The sequence below is a fragment of the Crinia signifera genome, chromosome 4, assembly GCF_055691185.1.
Source record: "Crinia signifera chromosome 4, ASM5569118v1, whole genome shotgun sequence".
Lineage (NCBI taxonomy): Eukaryota > Metazoa > Chordata > Amphibia > Anura > Myobatrachidae > Crinia > Crinia signifera.
In genome coordinates, this window is record NC_139220.1 from 170,590,829 (window position 1) to 170,611,600 (window position 20,772).

The window sequence follows — 20,772 nt, forward strand, 5'->3', positions numbered from 1 at the left end:
CGGGTCATATGTAGTTCTCCTATGGGATAAGAATCCCCGTGCCCGACACTCACAAACAACCAATGAAGGAGACCTCACTACGGTCTATGGCAACATTTCGGGATTATTTATTGATTCTATTTATTGATTTTATTGATTCCCTTCGCCCTGTCGAAGGGAATCAATAAAAATTCCCGAAACGTTGCCATTGACCGTAGTGAGGTCTCCTTCATTGGTTGTTTGTGAGTGCCGGGCACAGAGATTCATATCCCATAGGAGAACTATAGATATATACTTCACCTATACTACCGTGTGCCAGATCCATCCTTTCTCTGAGGGGGTAAGTGTCTCATATATATATATATATATATATATATATATATATATATATATATATATATATATATATATATATATATATATATATATATATATATAAGTGAAATAGCCTCCCATCAGAGGTGGTAGAGGCTAAGACAGTAGAACAATTTAAACATGCTTGGGATAGGCATATGAATATCCTTACAAAGAAATAAGGATTAAAAAAGGGTTGAGTTTACCTGAAGGGTAAAAAAAAGGGGCAGACTAGATGGGCCACATGGTTCTTATCTGCCGTCAAATTCTATGTTTCTATGTTTCTATATATATATATATTAGGACCAGTAGTTGGATTTAAAGATAACAGACCACTACAATATAAACAACAGATGTATATACCCCTCCTCCATAAAGTAATAGTTCTTTGGTTGTTGATTTGTGAAAATTTCCATTCACTAATTTTAAAATTCATTATTAAGAAAGGATTGGTATCGACTTCATATGATTTTGACCTGTCTGATGATGAAGAACTGAGCAATAACAGATTAGAAGAGTTGGATGAGCGACCAAACACTGATGATCTACCTATTGTTGTGGATTGGAATCAAGATCTTCCAAATAACATCCAGGTTCCCAAAATTGATCTTCATACCCTGATTTTGGATTTTGGAGCAGTGTCATTTATTGATATGTCTGGAATGAAGGTTTTGAAAGCAGTAAGTACTTCACCTCATAATACTGAGTCATGGGACCAAGGGGCAAATGTTTTAGGACTTAACAAATGATAAACTGGAGAGTGATAAAGAAAGATAAAGTACCAGCCAATCAGCTCCTAACTGACATTTCTCAAACACCCTGTAACATGGCAGTTAGTAGCTGATTGGCTAGTACTTTATCACTCTATCACTTTCCACTTAATCACTTGTTAAGGCTTAATACATCTGGCCACAAGAGCAGAAATGAGTAATTAGATAAATCTAAGGTTCAGAGTAAGAAATCAGATGAGCTTGGGGTCAAAGGTGCAATAAGAAATACATACAGTATAAGGACTTGCAGCAAACAAACTATCACCCAGAAGTAACGACATAGAATTATATCTGGTCAATAATATGAGATTAAGGATAGGACTGAGACAATATTGGTTATGATTGCATTGCAGTTGCTTTGTCTGCATTTTATACATCCAATAGTCCCCTGTGATACTAATATTGAAACATACCTTGTATAATACAGGTTGAGTATCCCTTATCCAAAATGCTCGGAAGCACAAGCATTTTGCATAAGGGATTTGTTCGGTTTTTGGAATATTTTCCATACTTACCTGGTCCTCTGGTGGTGCCCCGATGGTCCCCTGACATCCATCGTGGCCCCTGGCATCCACGGCGGCCTTCAGGATCCTCTTCGGCGGCATCTCCGGTGCCAGGGTTTCATAAGGGTGCGAGGGCTGTGTGCTGTGTCCTTCGTGTGACCTCCCTCTCAACCCCCCAACCGAAATCATGCTCAGAGACAGTACGTGGGATTGAATCATTGGCCACAGTTTATTAATACCTCTAAATACATATTGCAGGGTAGGGACAGAGAACGGTGGGCAAGGCAAGCTCCCGATCAATGACCTTCATTGATTTATGATGTAGGGGCGTGCCCCCTGCCTACGCTGTAGGCCCTTGGCTACACCCCCCCTGTGGGCCAGCCCCTGCAGATCACCCCCTGCCTGGCGCGCAGCCGGACGGCCTGCCGTCGATAGCTAGAGCCTGGCGTGCGGCCCGACCGAGGGTGAATCTGCGAACCTCAGCTGGCTCCTCCTGTCCCGATGCCTTGCGCACCGCTTCTTCCCGCCCTGCGACATACATTAACCGTTCAACTGTGACAGAATTGCATAATTGTTACAACTACATTTCCTCGCCAGTGGTTACCAACCGCCCGCCTAAACACATTTGAATTCCCAAATCCTTGTTGACCCTCCAATGTATTCATACATAGTCCCGTCATCCATTTTTTTTTTTTTTTTTACTTATATATATTTTTTCCTTTTTTTTTTTTTGCACACAAGAAAAGAAAAACACACCCTTACTTGTTTCACCCTCATATGTACCCTACTGACACATTCTGTGGTCGCATATCCCTTAGCTACCTGTGATACCCCTGCGATGCCCGCTCCTGCCTGAGTCCTGGCCTCTAATTCCTTGCAAAGTGGGATGGGTGGGTGGGATCTGTTGCCCGGCCGTGCTCTGTGGAGGAATGCTGCCTCCCCCGCCGGCTCGGGCATTTAACCCCTTCCCGGCCAGGCTCCCCCCCGCTCCCCCTGACTGGCTGGCCAGCGTGCCAGGTGTGAAATGGGGGTCGGCATACCTGCCTACCCCCCCTAGCTTCCCGCCGTTCGGTCCTCCGTCCGCAACAGCCCCGCCCCCCTATGCCGCTCCGGGCGCCATCTTTGGCTGCCTGCGCTCCCTTAAGGGTGCGAGGGCTGTGTGCTGTGTCCTTCGTGTGACCTCCCTCTCAACCCCCCAACCGAAATCATGCTCAGAGACAGTACGTGGGATTGAATCATTGGCCACAGTTTATTAATACCTCTAAATACATATTGCAGGGTAGGGACAGAGAACGGTGGGCAAGGCAAGCTCCCGATCAATGACCTTCATTGATTTATGATGTAGGGGCGTGCCCCCTGCCTACGCTGTAGGCCCTTGGCTACGCCCCCCCTGTGGGCCAGCCCCTGCAGATCACCCCCTGCCTGGCGCACAGCCGGACGGCCTGCCGTCGATAGCTAGAGCCTGGCGTGCGGCCCGACCGAGGGTGAATCTGCGAACCTCAGCTGGCTCCTCCTGTCCCGATGCCTTGCGCACCGCTTCTTCCCGCCACTGAGGCCCCCCTGACCTGCCTGGGCCGAAAAACCCCCACCCTGCCATCTGCCCTTAGCTCATGACTCCAGCGCCTCCTGCAGTGCATTGTTGAACAGGTCTATGCCGACCTCTGACAAGTGCACCCCATCGCCCCTGTATAAACCCACCATCTTCTGGTTTATATCCGGGTGTCGTATGACGACTCCCCCTAAGGCCTCAACGCATCTCCCGACTGCTACGTTAATTTTCTTCCTGGTCCTTTCCACTGCCGCCCCGTTGCGCGCACCCCGCCAGGCTAGCCTGGGAATGATGCTGGACCATATAATGCGCAATTCGGGCCAGCGCCCTTTCACCCATGTTAGGTCGTCCTTTATTACTCTTTTAAAGTCCAGGGACTGTATTTTGCCCAAGTCATTGCCCCCCAAATGTATGACCAACACTTCTGGGTGGCCCGTAGTTCTCTCCGCGCGCAAGAGCACTTCCCTGAGCTCGCCCCACCTCATCCCCCTTTTTCCGAACCAGGAGATTCGGCCGAACTCCCTTGGCAGCCCTAGCTGCTGGCCATATGGTCTGACCGCGGCCCTTACTTCCGCCCAATGTATGTAGGAATGGCCCACGATCCATATGCACCTTGCCTCTTTGGGCCCTGTGGAAAAGGGGGAGGAGGGTGGCGATGTTAATTTGCTGTTGCATTGCTCGTGACTGGCCTAACATAAAGTTTGTAGCGATCTGACCTCCATCTGCCTATAGCCCTAATTTCGTCTGGCGCCCGGCCTGCCCCGGCAGCTGATGTTGCTGCGCCGATTCTAAATGAGTGGGTGCTAAACTTTCCGGCTTCCCAGCCGCTGGCCGCCACGCACTTCCTTAGAATTGCTGCAAACTGGTACTTTGTCAGCGGTGACCCGTTGCCGTGTACCAAGAATTGCTCCCCGCATTCTGGCCTGACTTCCAAATAGTCCCGCACGGCTGCCACCGGGCATGTCAATGCCTCGCTGTGTCTGCACAGCTGTACCCAGTTTCCCGTACCCTCTTGATCCGTTTTGGATCTATGCACTTTACACAGCACCGCGTTGCTGGTTACCGCCACGTTCCCGTACCGCAGGCCATCTCCTGCCGAGAGCTTAGCTCTCGCAACGAGTTCGCTAATGCGAAATGCCCCGCTAAAAGCCATTGCGAATGCCGCTCGCAACAACCTTGCTTCGCCCTGATCCCTGCATATTGTGGGGACATGGCGCAGGAGGGTCCTTAACCTTTCCAGCGTGATTGGCTCCCTTGGGTCGGGTCTCCTAACTTCTGCCCTTGCCCAACCTCTCATAATTGTCTGTACCATGAAAGAATTTGTCTCGTCCTTCTCGCCCGCCAGTTTCTGGAAGAAAGCTATGCCCGCCAACAAGGCGCTAGCCTGGGCCTTGGATGCCCCCTCCCTCCTTAATTTTGCTAAGAATCCCAAGATCCGTTGCGGGACCCTTTGACCCCTGCAGCTTACCGCCGCTTGGAATTGTTGCCTGCTTTCCCAGGCGGCCTTGTATGCCTTCCATGTTCTTGGTGCCAGTGACCTCTCCACCAGATTTTCTAGCTCGGGTTGGCAACCTGCCAGAGACAGGAGGGGCATGTTAGGCCTGTTAGGCTGGCTTGGGGTGCTGCTGCCCTGAATGCCTCCCAATTTTGCCTGGACAGTGCGTCGGCTATCCCGTTCTCAACCCCTGGCACATGCCTTGCCCTGAATGTAATGTTGTACCGCAGGCTTTCTGCTACCAACCGTCTCAGCAGCCGGACGACTGGCGGGGACGACGCCCGCTGGCTGTTCACCGCTTGAACAACCCCCAGGTTGTCGCACCAAAACTGAATCTGTCTATTGGCAAGCCGCTCTCCCCAAATGGTAATTGCTACCACTATTGGGAATAACTCTAATGCCGCCAAGTTCCTAGTTAGGCCTATGGCTTCCCATGCGGGCGGCCACGTCTGGGCGCACCACTCCCCTTGCCAGTATGCCCCGAAGCCTGTGGCCCCGGCAGCGTCTGTAAATAACTGCATCGCGTGATTGGGCCGAAACTCGTCGGGCCAAACTCGCACGCCGTTGAAATTCCGTAGGAATTCTGCCCATACCTGCAGGTCCTCCCTGAGTTCCTTAGTAATGCGCACAAAGTGGTGTTTCTTTGCGACGCCAGCGGTGGCTTGCTCCAAACGCCTCTTGAATATCCTGCCCATGGGGATCACTCTGCATGCAAAATTGAGGCTTCCCAACAGGGACTGCAGGTGACCCAGGGTCACCTTTTTAGCCCTGATGCAATGCCCCACCTCCCTACCCAGCTTTTCAACTTTATCCCCTGGGAGCCTGCACTCCTGCCTGATTGTATCGATTTCTATGCCCAAGTAAGATAGGACTGCTTTGGGCCCCTCTGTCTTTTCTGGCGCGATAGGCACGCTGAAATCCTCCAGCATTGCCTGTAGTTCACCCAGAAAGTACCCGCATCGTGGCGACCCTGCCACCAGAAAATCGTCCAGGTAGTGTGCTATCGCCCCTGACCCTGTGCGCTCCTGCCAGCACCACTGCAAGAAAGTGCTGAACGCCTCGAAGAAGGCGCATGATATTGCACAGCCCATAGGCAAACATTTGTCTATGAAGAAGTATCCGTCAAAGTTTAGGCCCATAAGGCTAAAGCTCTCCGGATGCAGGGGAAGCAACCTAAAAGCTGACTCGATGTCTAACTTTGCCATCAGTGCTCCCCTGCCCTGTGCCCGTATCATCTTGACTGCGGAGTCAAAAGACTGGTATTGCACAGAACATTCCTCCTTGTTTAACACGTCATTCACTGAGCCCCCTTCGGGGTGTGACAGGTGCTGAATGAGCCTAAACTTACCCGCTGCCTTCTTTGGGACCAGCCCCAAAGGTGATATGATTAGCCTTGGAACTGGCGGGGCTAGGAATGGCCCTGCCATCCTTCCCAGTGCCAGTTCCTTAGTAATCTTCTCGCGCACCAAACCCGGCTGCTCCCTAATGGACTTTAGGTTTGCTGAGCTGCCCGTGGGTGCGACCTCCCTCGTGATTGGAATTTTGAAACCCTCCCTGAAACCCTCCCGCAGCATTTTGGCTTCCCCCCTTTTAGAATATCTGGCTAGCCACGCCAGGATCCTGTCAATGTTGACAGGACTAACTGCTTTTGTTAGGTCCTGGCACTGTGGGTACTTTTTTCTTGTAATTACCCCTTGCCTGGTGCATTCTTTAGCTGCGTGGTTAGCGCCACATGTGCTGCATGCGTGTTTGAATTTGCACTGAGTGCGGGTGCAGTGCATGTCATTAAATGCCCAACATTTAAGGTCTTGCTTCTGCGTGCTAGGCCTCCCTGCGGCTACCCTTTGCGGAGCTGCTGCCTTTTCTGCTAGGCCTGCTGACTGTGCCTTAAGCCATAGGTCTACGTCCCTAGTGCCGAAATCTATGGGCTTCCTGCCCGCAGCCTTCGCCCTGAAGTCTTCGTCATATCTACGCCATACTGAGCCCCCTTGCTCCTTGTATGCGTTGTAGACGAAATCCGTGTATCGTGATAGGCCTAGCCATGCCTCGGGGTAGGCCTCCGTATAGCACGCTGTGTAGGCGAACATGCCACTAAGCCAATGCTCAAAAGTTTTGTAGCTATCGCCCTGTGTCCCCCCTTTTGGCTTGGCCTTCTCCTTATCCCCTAGCCCTGCTGCTGTTAACGAACATATATCTATAAAAGCCCCTTTTTCTATCTCCTTCCTGGTCACGGCTGGCAAGTGTGCCGCTACTGACCCAAATGCGTATCCCATGGCGGTGTTGCCTTGCACAAACGATGCCACCTTATCCGGCTGTATCCCGCCCAATTGTTCCCTGACCGCGTCCGCCCCTGGGATGTTACCCATCTTGCTTTTCCATTTGGCTACTGCGGCCCTCAATTGTTCCCTTAAAACCCTGCACGCCTCGTCCTCGTCTGACTCTGCGGGGCCCTCCTTTAAATCAAGGTCCCCCTGTGACACGCTGCTGGTGTGTGGGCCCCCTCCCGGTGTAATACTTGTACTTGGCAAAACCGTACCCGTTGCCCCTATGACATCACCCGTGGCATTGCTAACTCCCTGAGCCCTCCCTGGTGTAATACATACATTCTGTGAAACAACATCATCTACAGCATTGCTAGCATTCTGGCTATTGCATACATTTCCTGGTGTACTACACATGCTATGCTGGTTATCGTTTGTGACATTTGTCTTACCAATCCCATGTACCGTCTGCTCCGCTCCTGTGTTGATAGCTGGAATGTTCTTCTCGCGTCCCCCGTCACCTGCGCCGGACAGAGCGCAAGGAGGTGACTGAGCGAGTTGCGCCTGCTGGGGCGTGAATGTAGAAGCCACGCCGACCATAGCGGAGCCCGTGCTTTGCTGCTGGCCTCGCTCTCTTCTGCTTGAGTGCCTGTCATGGTACCTTCTTGGTGTGCTGTAATATGGGCTTCTTCTCCTCTGCGGTGACATGCGGGGGTTAAAACGGTGCTCTGACCCGTGGTACCTGCGTGTATGATTGCTGCCGTGGGAACTTTGTGGACTCTGCCGGCTTCTGCTGGCCCCCCTCCCCCCGCGCAGGAAATCCTGCTCTTCGCGGTGGCAAGTGCGCTCCCGCCTTTCTGGCCGCCGTGTGCAACTGCAGCTACGACGGCCGGTCCGCTCAGTGCGGGACCTGTGGTGATGATGCCTGCTCCTTGTTGGTGATGCCGCGGGGGACTGGCGCTGATGTGACCGGTCCCTCCCTGCCATGCGCAGGAAAGGTGGCGACCCCCTGTCGTGGTGTGATGAGGATGCGGCTGTGGTGGTGGTGGGCTGCGCCAAGGCCGCATATAGCTGCGTTGCTGCCTGCTGAACCCACGCTGCTCGTTCCTCGGATGTGCTGCGGATGCGATGCCACTGCTGTGTGAGAGGTAAGCTGGGGCTGGCCAAGTGTGAGGTGATGCCCGGTAATTGTGACCCGCCGTCAGACTCCGGCCTGTCCGATTCTGCCACTGCCGGCACATCGTTATCAATTGTGGCAATCACACTGTTGGGCACAGGGCTTGGTGCTTGAGCATTATTCTCCAGTGCTCCTGCTGGCCGCTTTGCTGCATTGCGGCCACCAGGTGGCGCACCCCCCTGCAGTGTACCTTTTTGCTGCTGCTGCTGCTTCCGACTAGCAGCTCTCTGGTCTCCCTTGCTGCTGAGCTCCTCCCCCGTTTCCTGCCTGAAACGCTTGGGCTGCTTCCTGCTTCTGGACGGTCTGGGTGCTGGGGTCTCCATGCTGCCTTGCGATACCTGGATGTGGCTGCTCTTCCGGACCCTTAAGGCTGCTGGCTGTATAATGCTGTTGCCTAGCAAGCCCCTGCGAAGTCCTGGGCAGAGAGGACGAAGATGTGCCGCCGGGTGACTGGATGCTGCTGGGCAGGTAAGCTGGACTTGCCTCCGTGTTCCCTTTGTTCTGCCTCTGATCGGAGCTGGTTGCTGCTGCTGCCGGGAATGCGGTGCTGCTGCTGCTGGGGATGTGATCTGTTGCCCGGCCGTGCTCTGTGGAGGAATGCTGCCTCCCCCGCCGGCTCGGGCATTTAACCCCTTCCCGACCAGGCTCCCCCCCGCTCCCCCTGACTGGCTGGCCAGCGTGCCAGGTGTGAAATGGGGGTCGGCATACCTGCCTACCCCCCTAGCTTCCCGCCGTTCGGTCCTCCGTCCGCAACAGCCCCGCCCCCCTATGCCGCTCCGGGCGCCATCTTTGGCTGCCTGCGCTCCCTTTGTACGAGTGCACTGTCGCGCAATGCACCCATGGGACCGAAGAGGCCGCTGCAGAGGATCCTGGAGGCCGCCGTGAACATCAGGGGATGAGGTAAGTATGAAAAAAGGGGTGGGAGGAAACCGAAATATTCTGCAAAAACAATTTTTTGGGGGAATATTTCGGTTTTTGCAATGCACGGATAAGGGAGACCCGACCTGTAGTACATTTATAGCACAACGATTGGTGATTCCTCTGTATTCACTCAAAGTCCTCCCTAGAATCATTTCAAGCAAGTTCAGTGTTTTGCATTACACTGGCACAATTTGTCACATTGTATTAAGACACACAGAAAAAAAATAATTAGCCAAGCAATTCATATTCACTTTTAGACCTACTACCTGGTACTAACCTATGGGACAGTCCTTGCCTACATTCAGAGGTGACACAAGGGTCAGTGACTCCCAGTGCAGTAAATGACCAACCCCCTACACAAAAGGGGGGCATGACCTCATGGGGAGGGTCTGTGGCTTCACAGGAAACCCTGTTTGCTCCAATACGAGGTAAAGTATGACCTCACATAGGGTCATGGTTTTGGATGGGAACCTCCTATTGCATCATTCTGTGGGTGTGCATTCTTGGAGATGCTGGGTTGACCCCAGAGATTCTGCACACACTGACAGCTCCTCCGCATTGACAGGAGATGGGTGCTGCAGGAGAATATCACAGTGCAGCACCTGGCACCTAGTCACTGCAGAGGAGGAGGAGCCATTATTGTGGTGTCACACCCTGGCTCGCTCCTCCCTTATGGTGCTTCTCTCCCTATATTATGTCATATTTCAATGGTGGAGCCCATGTAATTAGATTACTGTACCTAATAGCGTGGTAGGTACACACACAACATATGATATACAGTATATCATTCAGTAGATTTCCTGTTTCTTTAGCATACAGATACATAAATAATCACTTAGAGTAGGAGAGAAGAGGGTTTGTCACTATATCTAAATGTGACTTACTTTTGTCCATGGTAGCACACCCCTGCAATTAATATCTATATTTATAATTCATATTTAGCAGGGGTCCACCCTTATATACTGTATGACCATTGAGACTCTCCTGGTCTTGTGCGGCAGACCCCCAATCACAAGCTGTCTACATAAATAATCACAAAGACTTGTTGAAATTTTGGTAGTAATATTGTATCATAATGTGTATTTAATAGCTTATTGTACAGTACATTTCCAAAACTTAAAAAATATATTTTTTTATACAGATTTTAAAGGAATTCTACAAGATAGAAGTTGATACGTACATTGCTGGTGCTGACTGTAAGCAAAAATACAAGTACAGGGTGTTCCTAAAGTCTAGACACATGGGAAATTTTATTAACTATATATTTTTACCACCGCAGATTAAATATGGTTTTGTTGAAAGAAGAAATCATATTGAAGATGTTATTTGCTAATATTCCAATGAAATAAAATGTTGTTAAATATTTAATTCACTTAATTTCTTCAAAATATGCATTTTTTTATGTGTCCAGCCTTTAGGGACACCATGTAGATTCATTTCAGTTTGTACAAATTTGGAGTTTACATCATTAGATAAATTGTCTGTTTGCAGAACGATTTAAGCAAATACTCATCTCTTTTTGGTGGTGGGATATTCATTTGTGGGTGTAGTCAAATCCGACGGGTGGTAGAAAGGTGTTTACGTCTGAAAACCAAACCTTATACACAGTAATATATTATTATTTTTTTCACTCATCAGGTTCTATCCTGGACAAGTTAAAGAGAAGTGAATTTTTTGACAAAGATATAGAAACGTCAATATTTTTTCTTACTGTTCATGATGCAGTTTTACATGTCCTTGAAAAAAAAGGCTTGGAACATGCATTTAACTATGATTCTGAAAAGGTAACTAATCCCATTGGTATGACTTAAATATACTACCACTGGTACTTGTATAGTTTCATGGCGGCAGGGAAATCGCATCACATGCATTGCAATGTGATTTTCCTGCTGCCGCAAAACTACACAAGTACCCTACCATTGGTACTTGTGTAGAATCACGGCTCCCACGATGGGCATCGTATACGGAAAAATCGCATGAGATCTGATGCGATGCGATGTCATTTTTCACTGAAATTATGGACATGAGTTGAAATCATGTAAAATGCACCCCAAATGTCATTTTTCACACTGTACCACCCCCACTATCAACGCCAACCCGAAGCGTGGCGAGTGCATCGAGCCCGCGAGGGGTGGCGGTACGCATCCTACGACCTTTTCACACCCCCACTATCCACGTCGGCGTGGAGTTGAGAATAGAAAGTGTGGCGAGCGCAGCGAGCCACAGAGCCCGAAGCGCGGCGAGCGGACGCGGATACCTGTGAAGGATACCTCGTGGGGCTCGCTGCGCTCGCCACGCTTCGGGCTCAGTGGCTCGCTGCGCTCGCCACACTTTCTATTCTCAACTCCACGCCGACGTGGATAGTGGGGGTATGAAAAGGTCGTAGGACCCGTACCGCCGCCCCTCGCTTCTGGTTGACGTTGATAGTGGGGGTGGTACAGTGTGAAAAATTACATTTGGGGTGCATTTTACATGATTTTTAACAAAAATGCATAAAAACACGGTAAAATCGCATCGCATGCCACTACATATGGCATGCGATGGGAGCCGTGATTGTACACAAGTACCCTACCATTTTATTAGGTACACTTCTGTAGTACTAGAGAGTAACATTACTGTATATGGCATGGCTCCACAAGGTGCTGGAATGTTCCTTCGCACCATACAGTTGCTGCAGATTTGTTAACTGCATATTCACAATCAGAATCTAGGTTTCTGGGATCTCCCTTAAGTACACTATAGGATTGAGGTCTGGTGACTGGTTAACTTATACTGAACTTACTGCCATGTTCATGGAACCAGCTTGAGATAAAATGTGGTTTATCATGCTGGAAGCAGCCATTAACAGATAGAAACACTGTGGCCATATTGCAAAGCACATACTCAGCATCAATACTCAGGTAGGCTGTGACATTTATACAATATTAAGTTAGTACTGAGATATATTTATTAAGCATTGGAGAGAGATAATGTACCAGCCAATCAGCACCTAGCTGCCATATTACAGACTGTGTTTGAGAAAAATTAGAGGAGCGAGTTGGCTGGTACTTTATCTCCTTCCACTTTATTTCTTTCCAAGGCTTAGTAAACAGAGCTTTAAGTGACTTAATGTGTGCCAAGTCACACCATTACACCATTACACTACCATTACACTACCAGCCTGAGCTGTTGACATTAGACAAGTTAGAGCCATAGATTTATGTTGTGTATGCCACATTCTGATGCCAGGTTCCTGTTCTTAGCTGAATGGAGGAACTTGGTGACTTCTGTTGCTGTAGCATATCCACTGTAAAGGTGCCCACACGGTAAGATTCTTTTAAATGATATGGCCATTTCCGACTGATTGGAACAGTCAATCATTTAAAAACTTACTGTGTGTGTGGGCTTCATGACGATCCGATATGCGGCTGCACGCGGGTCGTTCATTGAGCCTGCTGATCCTTGCATTAGGTGGAAAGATGAACAACCCATCCTGCAGGATCATGGCCACATCATTCCATGTGTAGGCATGATGAACAATGTTGCCATGTTCCGGCACTGGCATCACCCCCCACTGCCCACCCGCCGCCACTGGAAGAGGCCAGCAGCATACAGGAGATATCAAATTAATAGGGGGGCTGAGCTCTCTCAGCCAATCAATGCCGCCCTATTTATTTGAATTCTCTCTGTCTCCCAGCAGTGAGGGGGGAGGAGGTGCGATGGCAGTTCGCCCCTCGCCCCCCATGCAAAGGGGGTACCTGCTGCGTCGTCTGGGGAGCGGGCAGGGGGGTCCATGCCGGCTTCTGACAGGATACTTGTATTGTGGAAATGGGATAGCTTGGCAGGCTGCCATTCACAATTGATGCGCACTGAACACAAGTAAATTATATATAACAGGCTTCTGACAGGAGCCTGCAGTGGTGTCCTTGCCGCGCGGTTACCTGCGGCACTGTGTATAAAGCTGGGGGTCCCTGCAGTGAATAAGAAATAACTAGCACTATCCGCCGGGCTATGCGGCGGCGTGGGAAGCCTGGGGCACTCCGGTGCCTTGCACCGGCCCTGATCATGGCCACACTGAACGATTGAGTAATCCCTCTGATTGTTTAATCAATCATTCTGTGTGTTTCCATGATCAGGTGTGATTTCAAAGGAAATTGAATAGATATCTATCCATGTGTGGGCACCTTTAGGTTCAATCTGTTGTGCATTCAGAAATGTTCTTCTACGTGCCACTGTTGTAATGTATTGACATTCCTATTACCACCACCTTCCTGACCGCTCTCTCATTAACCATGTATTTTCGTCAGCTGAACTGAAGCTTGGTATTATATATGAATATGAACATGGGGCCTAATTCTAGTTCACTTTTTCTGACAAAATACTTCTTAGATGGACAAAACCATGTGCACTGCAGGTGGGGCAGATGTTACTTGTGCAGAGAGAATTAGATTTGGGTGGGGTTTACTTCAAAGTGAGATCTATATTGCAGTGTAAAAATAAAGCAACCAGTATTTACCCTGCACAGAAACAAAATAACTCACCCAAATCTAATTCTCTCTGCACAATTTACATATGCCCCCCTGCAGTGCACATGGTTTTGTCCAGCTAAGAAGGATTTTTTTCAGAAAGAGCAGTGGTGCAAGTAGAAAAAATGTCATAGTGGTACTGTCCTGCGCACCGAAGGTGCGCAGCCCAAAAAATGGGCGTGGCCAGGGGCATGGTCATGACAATAGGGGGAGTGGCTACATGACAAAGCATTAGAACATGAACAGATAAACTACAGAGATATTACGTGCCTAAGGCGTGCGGACAAAATTTACACAGTAATGCCTGTTAGGCGTCACACACCCAATACATATGCCCCACACCATAATGCCCGTTACACATTATGCCCCACACCATAATGCTCATTGCACCGCACAACTGATGCCCATTACTAATATGCCCCCACAATGCCAGATATGCCCCCACAGTGCTAGGTATGCCCCCAGGGCCAGATATGCCCCTACAGTGCCACACATATGCCCCCACAGTGCTAAGTATGCCCCCAGTGCCAGATATACCCCCACAGTGCCACACATATGCCCCACAGTGCCACAGGTATGCCCCCACAGTACCAGATATGCCCCCACAGTGCCACACATATGCCCCACAGTGCCACAGGTATGCCCCCACAGTACCAGATATGCCCCCGCAGTGCCACACATATGCCCCCACAGTACCAGATATGCCCCCGCAGTGCCACACATATATGCCCCCACAGTACCAGATATGCCCCCGCAGTGCCACACATATATGCCCCCACAGTACTAAGTATGCCCCCAGTGCCAGAAATGCCCCCACAGTGCCACACATATGCCCCACAGTGCCAGATATGCCCCCACAGTGCCAGATATACCCCCAGTGCCAGATATGCCCCCACAGTGCCACACATATGCCCCCACAGTGCTAAGTATGCCCCCACAGTGCCAGATATGCCCCCACAGTGCCAGATATGCCCCCACAGTGCCACACATATGCCCCACAGTGCCACAGGTATGCCTCCACAGTGCCACACATATGCCCCAACAGTGCAACAGGTATGCCCCCACAGTGCCACACATATGCCCCACAGTGCCACAGGTATGCCCCCACAGTGCCAGATATGCCCCCACAGTGCCAGATATGCCCCCACAGTGCCAGGTATGCCACCACAGTGCCAGGTATGCCCCCACAGTGGCAGATATGCCCTACAGTGCCAGATAGCGTAGTAACATTAATTTACATCCATCCAGGCTGATGACTGACCAGCAACACCTGCCCCCAGCCGACTGGTTAAAGCAAATGACAGGCAGCTATTGGAGACAGAGGAGCGTAAGAGAGAACTTACCCACTGCCTGCACGCACTGGGCGCCCTGTCACATGTCGCGCCGTCCTCCCGGAGACAGTGGCAGCTGCTGCCAGAGCCAGAGGATTCCGCAGCTTACTCCCATCCACGGTCCTGCATGGTCGGGCTGCGTGGCGCCGGCGCCGCATTCAAGTTCTCTTCCTCCTCTTCTGCCACAGACAGTCCTCTGCGCTGCGGCAGGCACATCACCCGCGATCCTGCGCATGCGCAGTGATCGCGTTTCCGTTCAGTTTTATGGCGGTACGGGGTACCAGCAAAATATATCTTAGCGGTACGCCGTACCACCCCGTACCGCCACACTTACAGGCCTGAGAAAGAGTGAACTAGAATAAGGCCCTATGTGCCTGATTCAACTTTGTTAGCAAAGCAAAGAAGTACACAACTCGGCAAAACCAAGTTGCACTGCAGGGGCACAAATGTCACATGTACAGAGATATTTAGATTTGGACAGAATGTGTTCAAACTTAAATCTATATTACAATGTAAAAATTAAGCAGCCGGAAAAGTTGTGAGGCATGCATTCAGTTCCTAACTGTCATGTTACACGCTGGGTTAAAAAAACAGTATGGAGCTGATTGGCTGGTTGGTTATCACTCTCCACTTTATCACTTTTTGAAGCTTGAAACATCTGGCCCACAACATTTTTTTATGAAAATAAAATTTCAATAGTAAATAATATTATATTTTATGTAATCTTTTGTGTAGTGAATGAGTTTTTGTGATTTTAACAGGATGCAGGTTTTTCTATGCATGGATTGACAAATGGAACCATTTACATCAATGATCACGCAGTAAGTAAATTATATGAATATCTAAATGAAAATATAGAAAAAAGTTTCAAAACAATTTTATATAATAGTAATACAAACCACAAAGGTACTAAATAGTAATATTAGGTGGAATGATGGGACGGAGGAATGAAAGTAGGGATTTTAGAACAACAACTGTAAAGAAGGGTACACATGAGACCACATGTCCTCTGAACCGGCAGATTGTACTGACATACTGGGCACATCGTCCAGTGTGTACCCACTATATTGTTGATGTTGCACACTCCCACACATCCTCAGGGCATCGCTAGCAAGCTACATGCTGTGGAGTGCAGCATGGCCACCAGTGCTCCCAGCATCTCCTGTAGAAAAAAATACTTTTCTTGTGAAAACACACAGATAGCCCTGAAAAATACAGAAGTTACGTAAGATGGATTGTCAGCACCTTGCAATCAGTTCCTCAAGCATTGTGCCCAATTATGCCCCAATAATGCCAAGGGGGTGAAAAGGTGTATTACTCCTGTGGACACACAACCAGCAGCATACTATGCAAGAGGTTGAAATGGCTATTTTTGTTGGTTTGTTTGTTTGGGGTTTCATTTAACTTTATCATACATTACCATACATGTGGTCTCAATGCGGTAATGGTAAAGTGCGCCAAATGCATGCCTAAAGCATGGTAAGAGAATACGGGGAGGTGGTGTACTCAACTGGGATCCATACGATGAAATGTACAAATTGACAGAAAAAATACATGGAAAACTCATTGTCATATTGACTTTTTGCTTATGTTGACCTGTTGTCTATGTTGCACTTGTTCATGTCGATTATTTGGGTCATCCTACTGACCCTGAATACCATACCCCAATTAGGGTTAAGGCCCCCTTACACTTGTCAACTTATTGTCTCAACAAATTGAACCTGATTGACTCGAGATTTATCCTATGTGCAGGAGGTTCAATCTCTTCCAATCTCTTGGTTATACTCAATGGCACAGGATTGTGGATTGTGTCCTACACATCAGGCGCATCAGATTTTGTCAGACGGCACATCAGATCTCGTCAGATAAATTGACTCAAATTGGATGAAATCTCACAAAATCTCACAAGTGTAAGGGGCCCTTTAGTTTAATGTTAGGGATTGAGTTAAATCAGGGCTAGGGCTAGGATACAATTAGAGTTAGGGTTAATCCTAGGGTTAGGTTTACCTTCAAAATCCTATTGTTGAGAATCTAATTAAAGACATTATATCAGGGTCAAATGTCAACAATCTGAACACATTGACATTCTGAATTATGCTGTCAACATTTAAGCAATTCCAGTCCAGTAAGTTACCTGAAATGGTACAAAGGTAAGCAATAAACTGCTGAAGGTTAAAAAAAAAAGTAATTTGACACAGAATGCTGTACGCTGATATAGCATCCAATTGAGTTGAAACTCAAATTATGTTATGGCGGTCATATTTTATTGTTGATAGTACATCTTCATTTCTGAATGTCATTTCTTTTTTTTAGGTGCCCTCTGAAACAAAATTCTAACACGAGGACTCAACTTCATACTGCAATCTTGCACAGATAATTGTGATATCAGAGACCAGATGCCCTATAATGTGTATGTGATCACTCAGTGAAACTATGTCATACAAACATTACCATGACTTTACATTTTAGACTGTTGTATATATTTTTGACACTTGTATCCTTAAACAATATTTTGAATACAAAAAACAGGTCTTTGTAATGATACTTGATAGCATAGAAGTTTATTGCTCATCTAGACTTCTTTTTAGCAAACTTACAATAAAATTAATTTCATCCTGATTGTTCTGGCAGACAATGCTGCTCAGTCCATTAGGCACAACGACAAATTGCAGGGTATGGGAAAATACCGGACCGGACCGGACAGTACCCCGGAAAGGTGTACTCCAGTGGAGTGGTGCATTGTCCCTGGTTAACACAATCACAGGGACCCCCCGGACAAGACACCCCTTGTCCGGGTCCGGTTTTTACTTAGTCCCCAAATTGCATGGCAGCAAAATGTTCAAGTTCCTGTCTGCTTTATATTTACTACAGTCATTGTATACAACATTCAACTTTCCTAAAAAAAAAAGTAGGATGGTAAAAGCACTTACCATTACTAATAATTACAATCCATACATTCATAATACAGATATGTGCCCTTACGTTCTTGCGTCCTGGCTGCGGCATGGAAATACCACGTGTTGGTGTGCTGAGGAACAAGAGGATCAATTACATGCATTACACAGTTTAACCACTGGGTGGCAGATGCTCCACTGAATATATTGTACAATAACAGTGGATGGAGATGGCAGTACTTGTACATACTGTAGCAAGCACTGTCAGACAGGCCAATGAAAATCAAACAGTATAAACAATTGTAGACATGCATATTGTAAATCATTAGAGTTGCTTGAACAGGGTTTTTATTTTGCTTGTTCAGCTAATAAGTTTCACAACTAGTCTTTTTAATAATATTGCACAAACAATCTGCTATACAACAAGCCACTAATTACTGCAGAGGTTGTCGCTAGCAGTTTGGACAATATGCCGCTAATCTATACAGATGTGGCACTGAGCTGTCAGTAGTCCAAAGTTACATATCCAGTCTTTAATAAAATGAAATGCTGCCCCTGTACTGTACTGCTGCTTTGTTCATTGCATATTCCCAAACCTTCCCCCCAAGCGTTCATTTCTGTGCAATGTCTGAGAGACAACAATGCCACTAATCACTGCAGATATTGCCACTAGCAGATTGCACAACATGCACTTATACCACTGAACTGCGCGTAGTCTAAAGTGGTAGTGCTAAATCCACTATTAAGTAAAAAAAGATACTGACACGTGATGTTGGGCATCCCTGTCAGTTAAACCGATAATACTTGTACAGTAAGTCACACACGAGAGGAGTGCAGATATGATTTGGTGGCTGGTTTGGTGTCTCTTACTGTTGGCTCCCTCTTTGAGGTATATCCAATGCTGTTTAGCGAGCTGTGACACATCTCATGGGTCAGTATTCAACTGACCCCCCTGCACCCGCCATTTCCACCTCGCTGGGTTTTTACAAAGAGGTAGAAACGGCGTGTGCGGCCCCCAAAACAGCAAGGCTAAATGCAGCGCGTTCCCTGCATTAGCCGCGAACCTCGTTGTTTGGCTAAATCCACGCCGTTCTCTGACAGTGAGGATTCCCCCGGAATGTTGAATAGTGTGAGCAGCCGGAGTGGGAGTTAAACGGCGAGGATGGCTTGTTTTGGGCGATCCTCCCCAAAACAAGCCATCCTCACCATAAATACCCCCTCGCCGGCTGCATTGAATACACCCCTATATTTTCCCACAGCCTTCTCATTAGTCCTTTTATACTGTCTCAATTTCGTCTTTGGTATTTGAATCTTTAGCCCCGCCCCCTCCCCAAAAAGCCACGAATCACAGTAATTTACCGCTGCGGCCTGGGAGATTTGTGGGGTGCCGCCGGTATCCGGGAGGGTTGCCCACCTTCCCGGGGGAGGGGGGGGGGCTGTGGGAGGGGGACCTGATTTTAGGGAGCCTCCCAGCCATTCCAGGAGGTTAGGCAACCCTGCTCTCTTACCTTACAAGCAGCAGAGACACACACAAAATGGAGAGGGATAAACAACCAAATAATCAGCTAATGCCTGACATTTTTCAAACCCAATCCGTGACATGGCAGGTAGGAGCTGATTGGCTGGTTGTTTATATTATAACTCTCAATTTTATCACTTTTGAAGCTTAGTGCATCTGGCCCACACTCTCTTACATCACAAGCAGCCGAAACACACCCACAGATGCATAAACACACACACACTTGCCTCAAAGGCAAAGATGCTGGAACACGGGGGAAAGAGGGTAACTTGTTCTTCCAGCACCCGATATTGATTAATATTGTAAACAAAAATGTAAATATTGTCCCTAGTGATCCACTAGTTTCAGCATTGCCCAATTGCCTAGTCCAATGGTCCTAAATATTCCAATTTGAAGCTGTGAAAAAAACACACAAAAAAACACCACTTCACTGAACTTAACAAACTAGAGGCACTGGGGTGTATGGGTGGCAATACTCAGTGCTGGTTATATTGAAACCAGGGTGGACTGCACATAAGTTTTTACCCTGATTTTGGGGTATACATCCTGCTTGTGTGGTTTTGGGGGGTTGCACACATTTTAGTTATTTTTAGCATACAGTAGATCAGGGGTGAGGAACCTTTTTTGTGCCAAGGGCCGTTTGTATGGGGAAAAAATCCTTTGGGGGCCATATGTAAAAATTTCTCTTACAAATTGTCCTGCTGCAGCCATTTGACACTCTGGCAGCTGCCACTGAATAGGACTGACAGTCTCTGGCTGCTGTTAATTAAGAGGAATTTCGCAAGAACTGCCTACTTCTTGCGAGAATTCCCCTGTACTTGACTCCTGGGAATGGGTGGGAGGGCCACTCAAACCGGCTACGGGGGCCGCATACGGCCCCAGGGCCTGAGGTTCCCCACCCCTGCAGTAGATGGTGGACAGTGTCCTCCTGCTTCTGAGACATTAAATATGTTCAATTATTGTTCCGTCTACACTGGAACAATAATTGTCTGGTTGGGTTGGTTAAACCAAACATGCTTGGTTTAACGAACAAGTTGTTTTTTTGCAACAGTAGTTGCACGGTTGAAATGATAATCATGCAATGTATGGCCAGCTAAAATAAAGTGTATCCTTTTCTTACATATTATCACCAGCTGAATAGGGGATGGTTACAATTACTTTAGCAGGAGGGAAAGACATTCACCATTTTCCACTTGACAATCTGAGCTAGCCACATATTCTCATAATTAAATATTAATATTAGTTATTTGTACAGTACATACTATTCATGTCAGGCAAGACATTACAAAAGTCTCTGAAGTACTGTATGAAAAGATTGATACTTATATGTTAGTTGGGCACCCACTATAGTAAGTATATAAGTATATAAGTATGTCGGCATGGAGTTGACTTTATATAGTGTGGCAAGCGCAGCGAGCCATTGAGCCCGAAGCGTGTCGAGCGCAGCGAGCCCCGCGAGGTGGCGTGTAAAACTAAGCAAATAGCTTAGGGGGCGCCCAACTAACATATAAGTA

General features: G+C 48.0%; 1 protein-coding gene across 2 annotated transcripts in view; it reads left to right on the top strand.

Moving 5' to 3' along the window:
- LOC146074627 (chloride anion exchanger-like) overlaps positions 1 to 18,921 on the top strand; it is a 63,980-nt gene extending 45,059 nt beyond the window's left edge. The window contains exons 15-19 of one of the 2 annotated variants that reach the window (XM_083182951.1): positions 777 to 1,013; positions 10,151 to 10,205; positions 10,648 to 10,793; positions 15,607 to 15,666; positions 17,159 to 18,921. In XM_083182951.1, the coding sequence (XP_083039077.1) occupies positions 777 to 1,013; positions 10,151 to 10,205; positions 10,648 to 10,793; positions 15,607 to 15,666; positions 17,159 to 17,182 (522 nt within the window). In that variant the 3' untranslated portion in view covers positions 17,183 to 18,921. Of the gene's footprint in view, positions 1 to 776; positions 1,014 to 10,150; positions 10,206 to 10,647; positions 10,794 to 15,606; positions 15,667 to 17,158 lie in introns of those variants that run through there. The other variant, XM_083182952.1, reaches the window with a different exon arrangement.
- Positions 18,922 to 20,772: the final 1,851 nt, after the last annotated feature.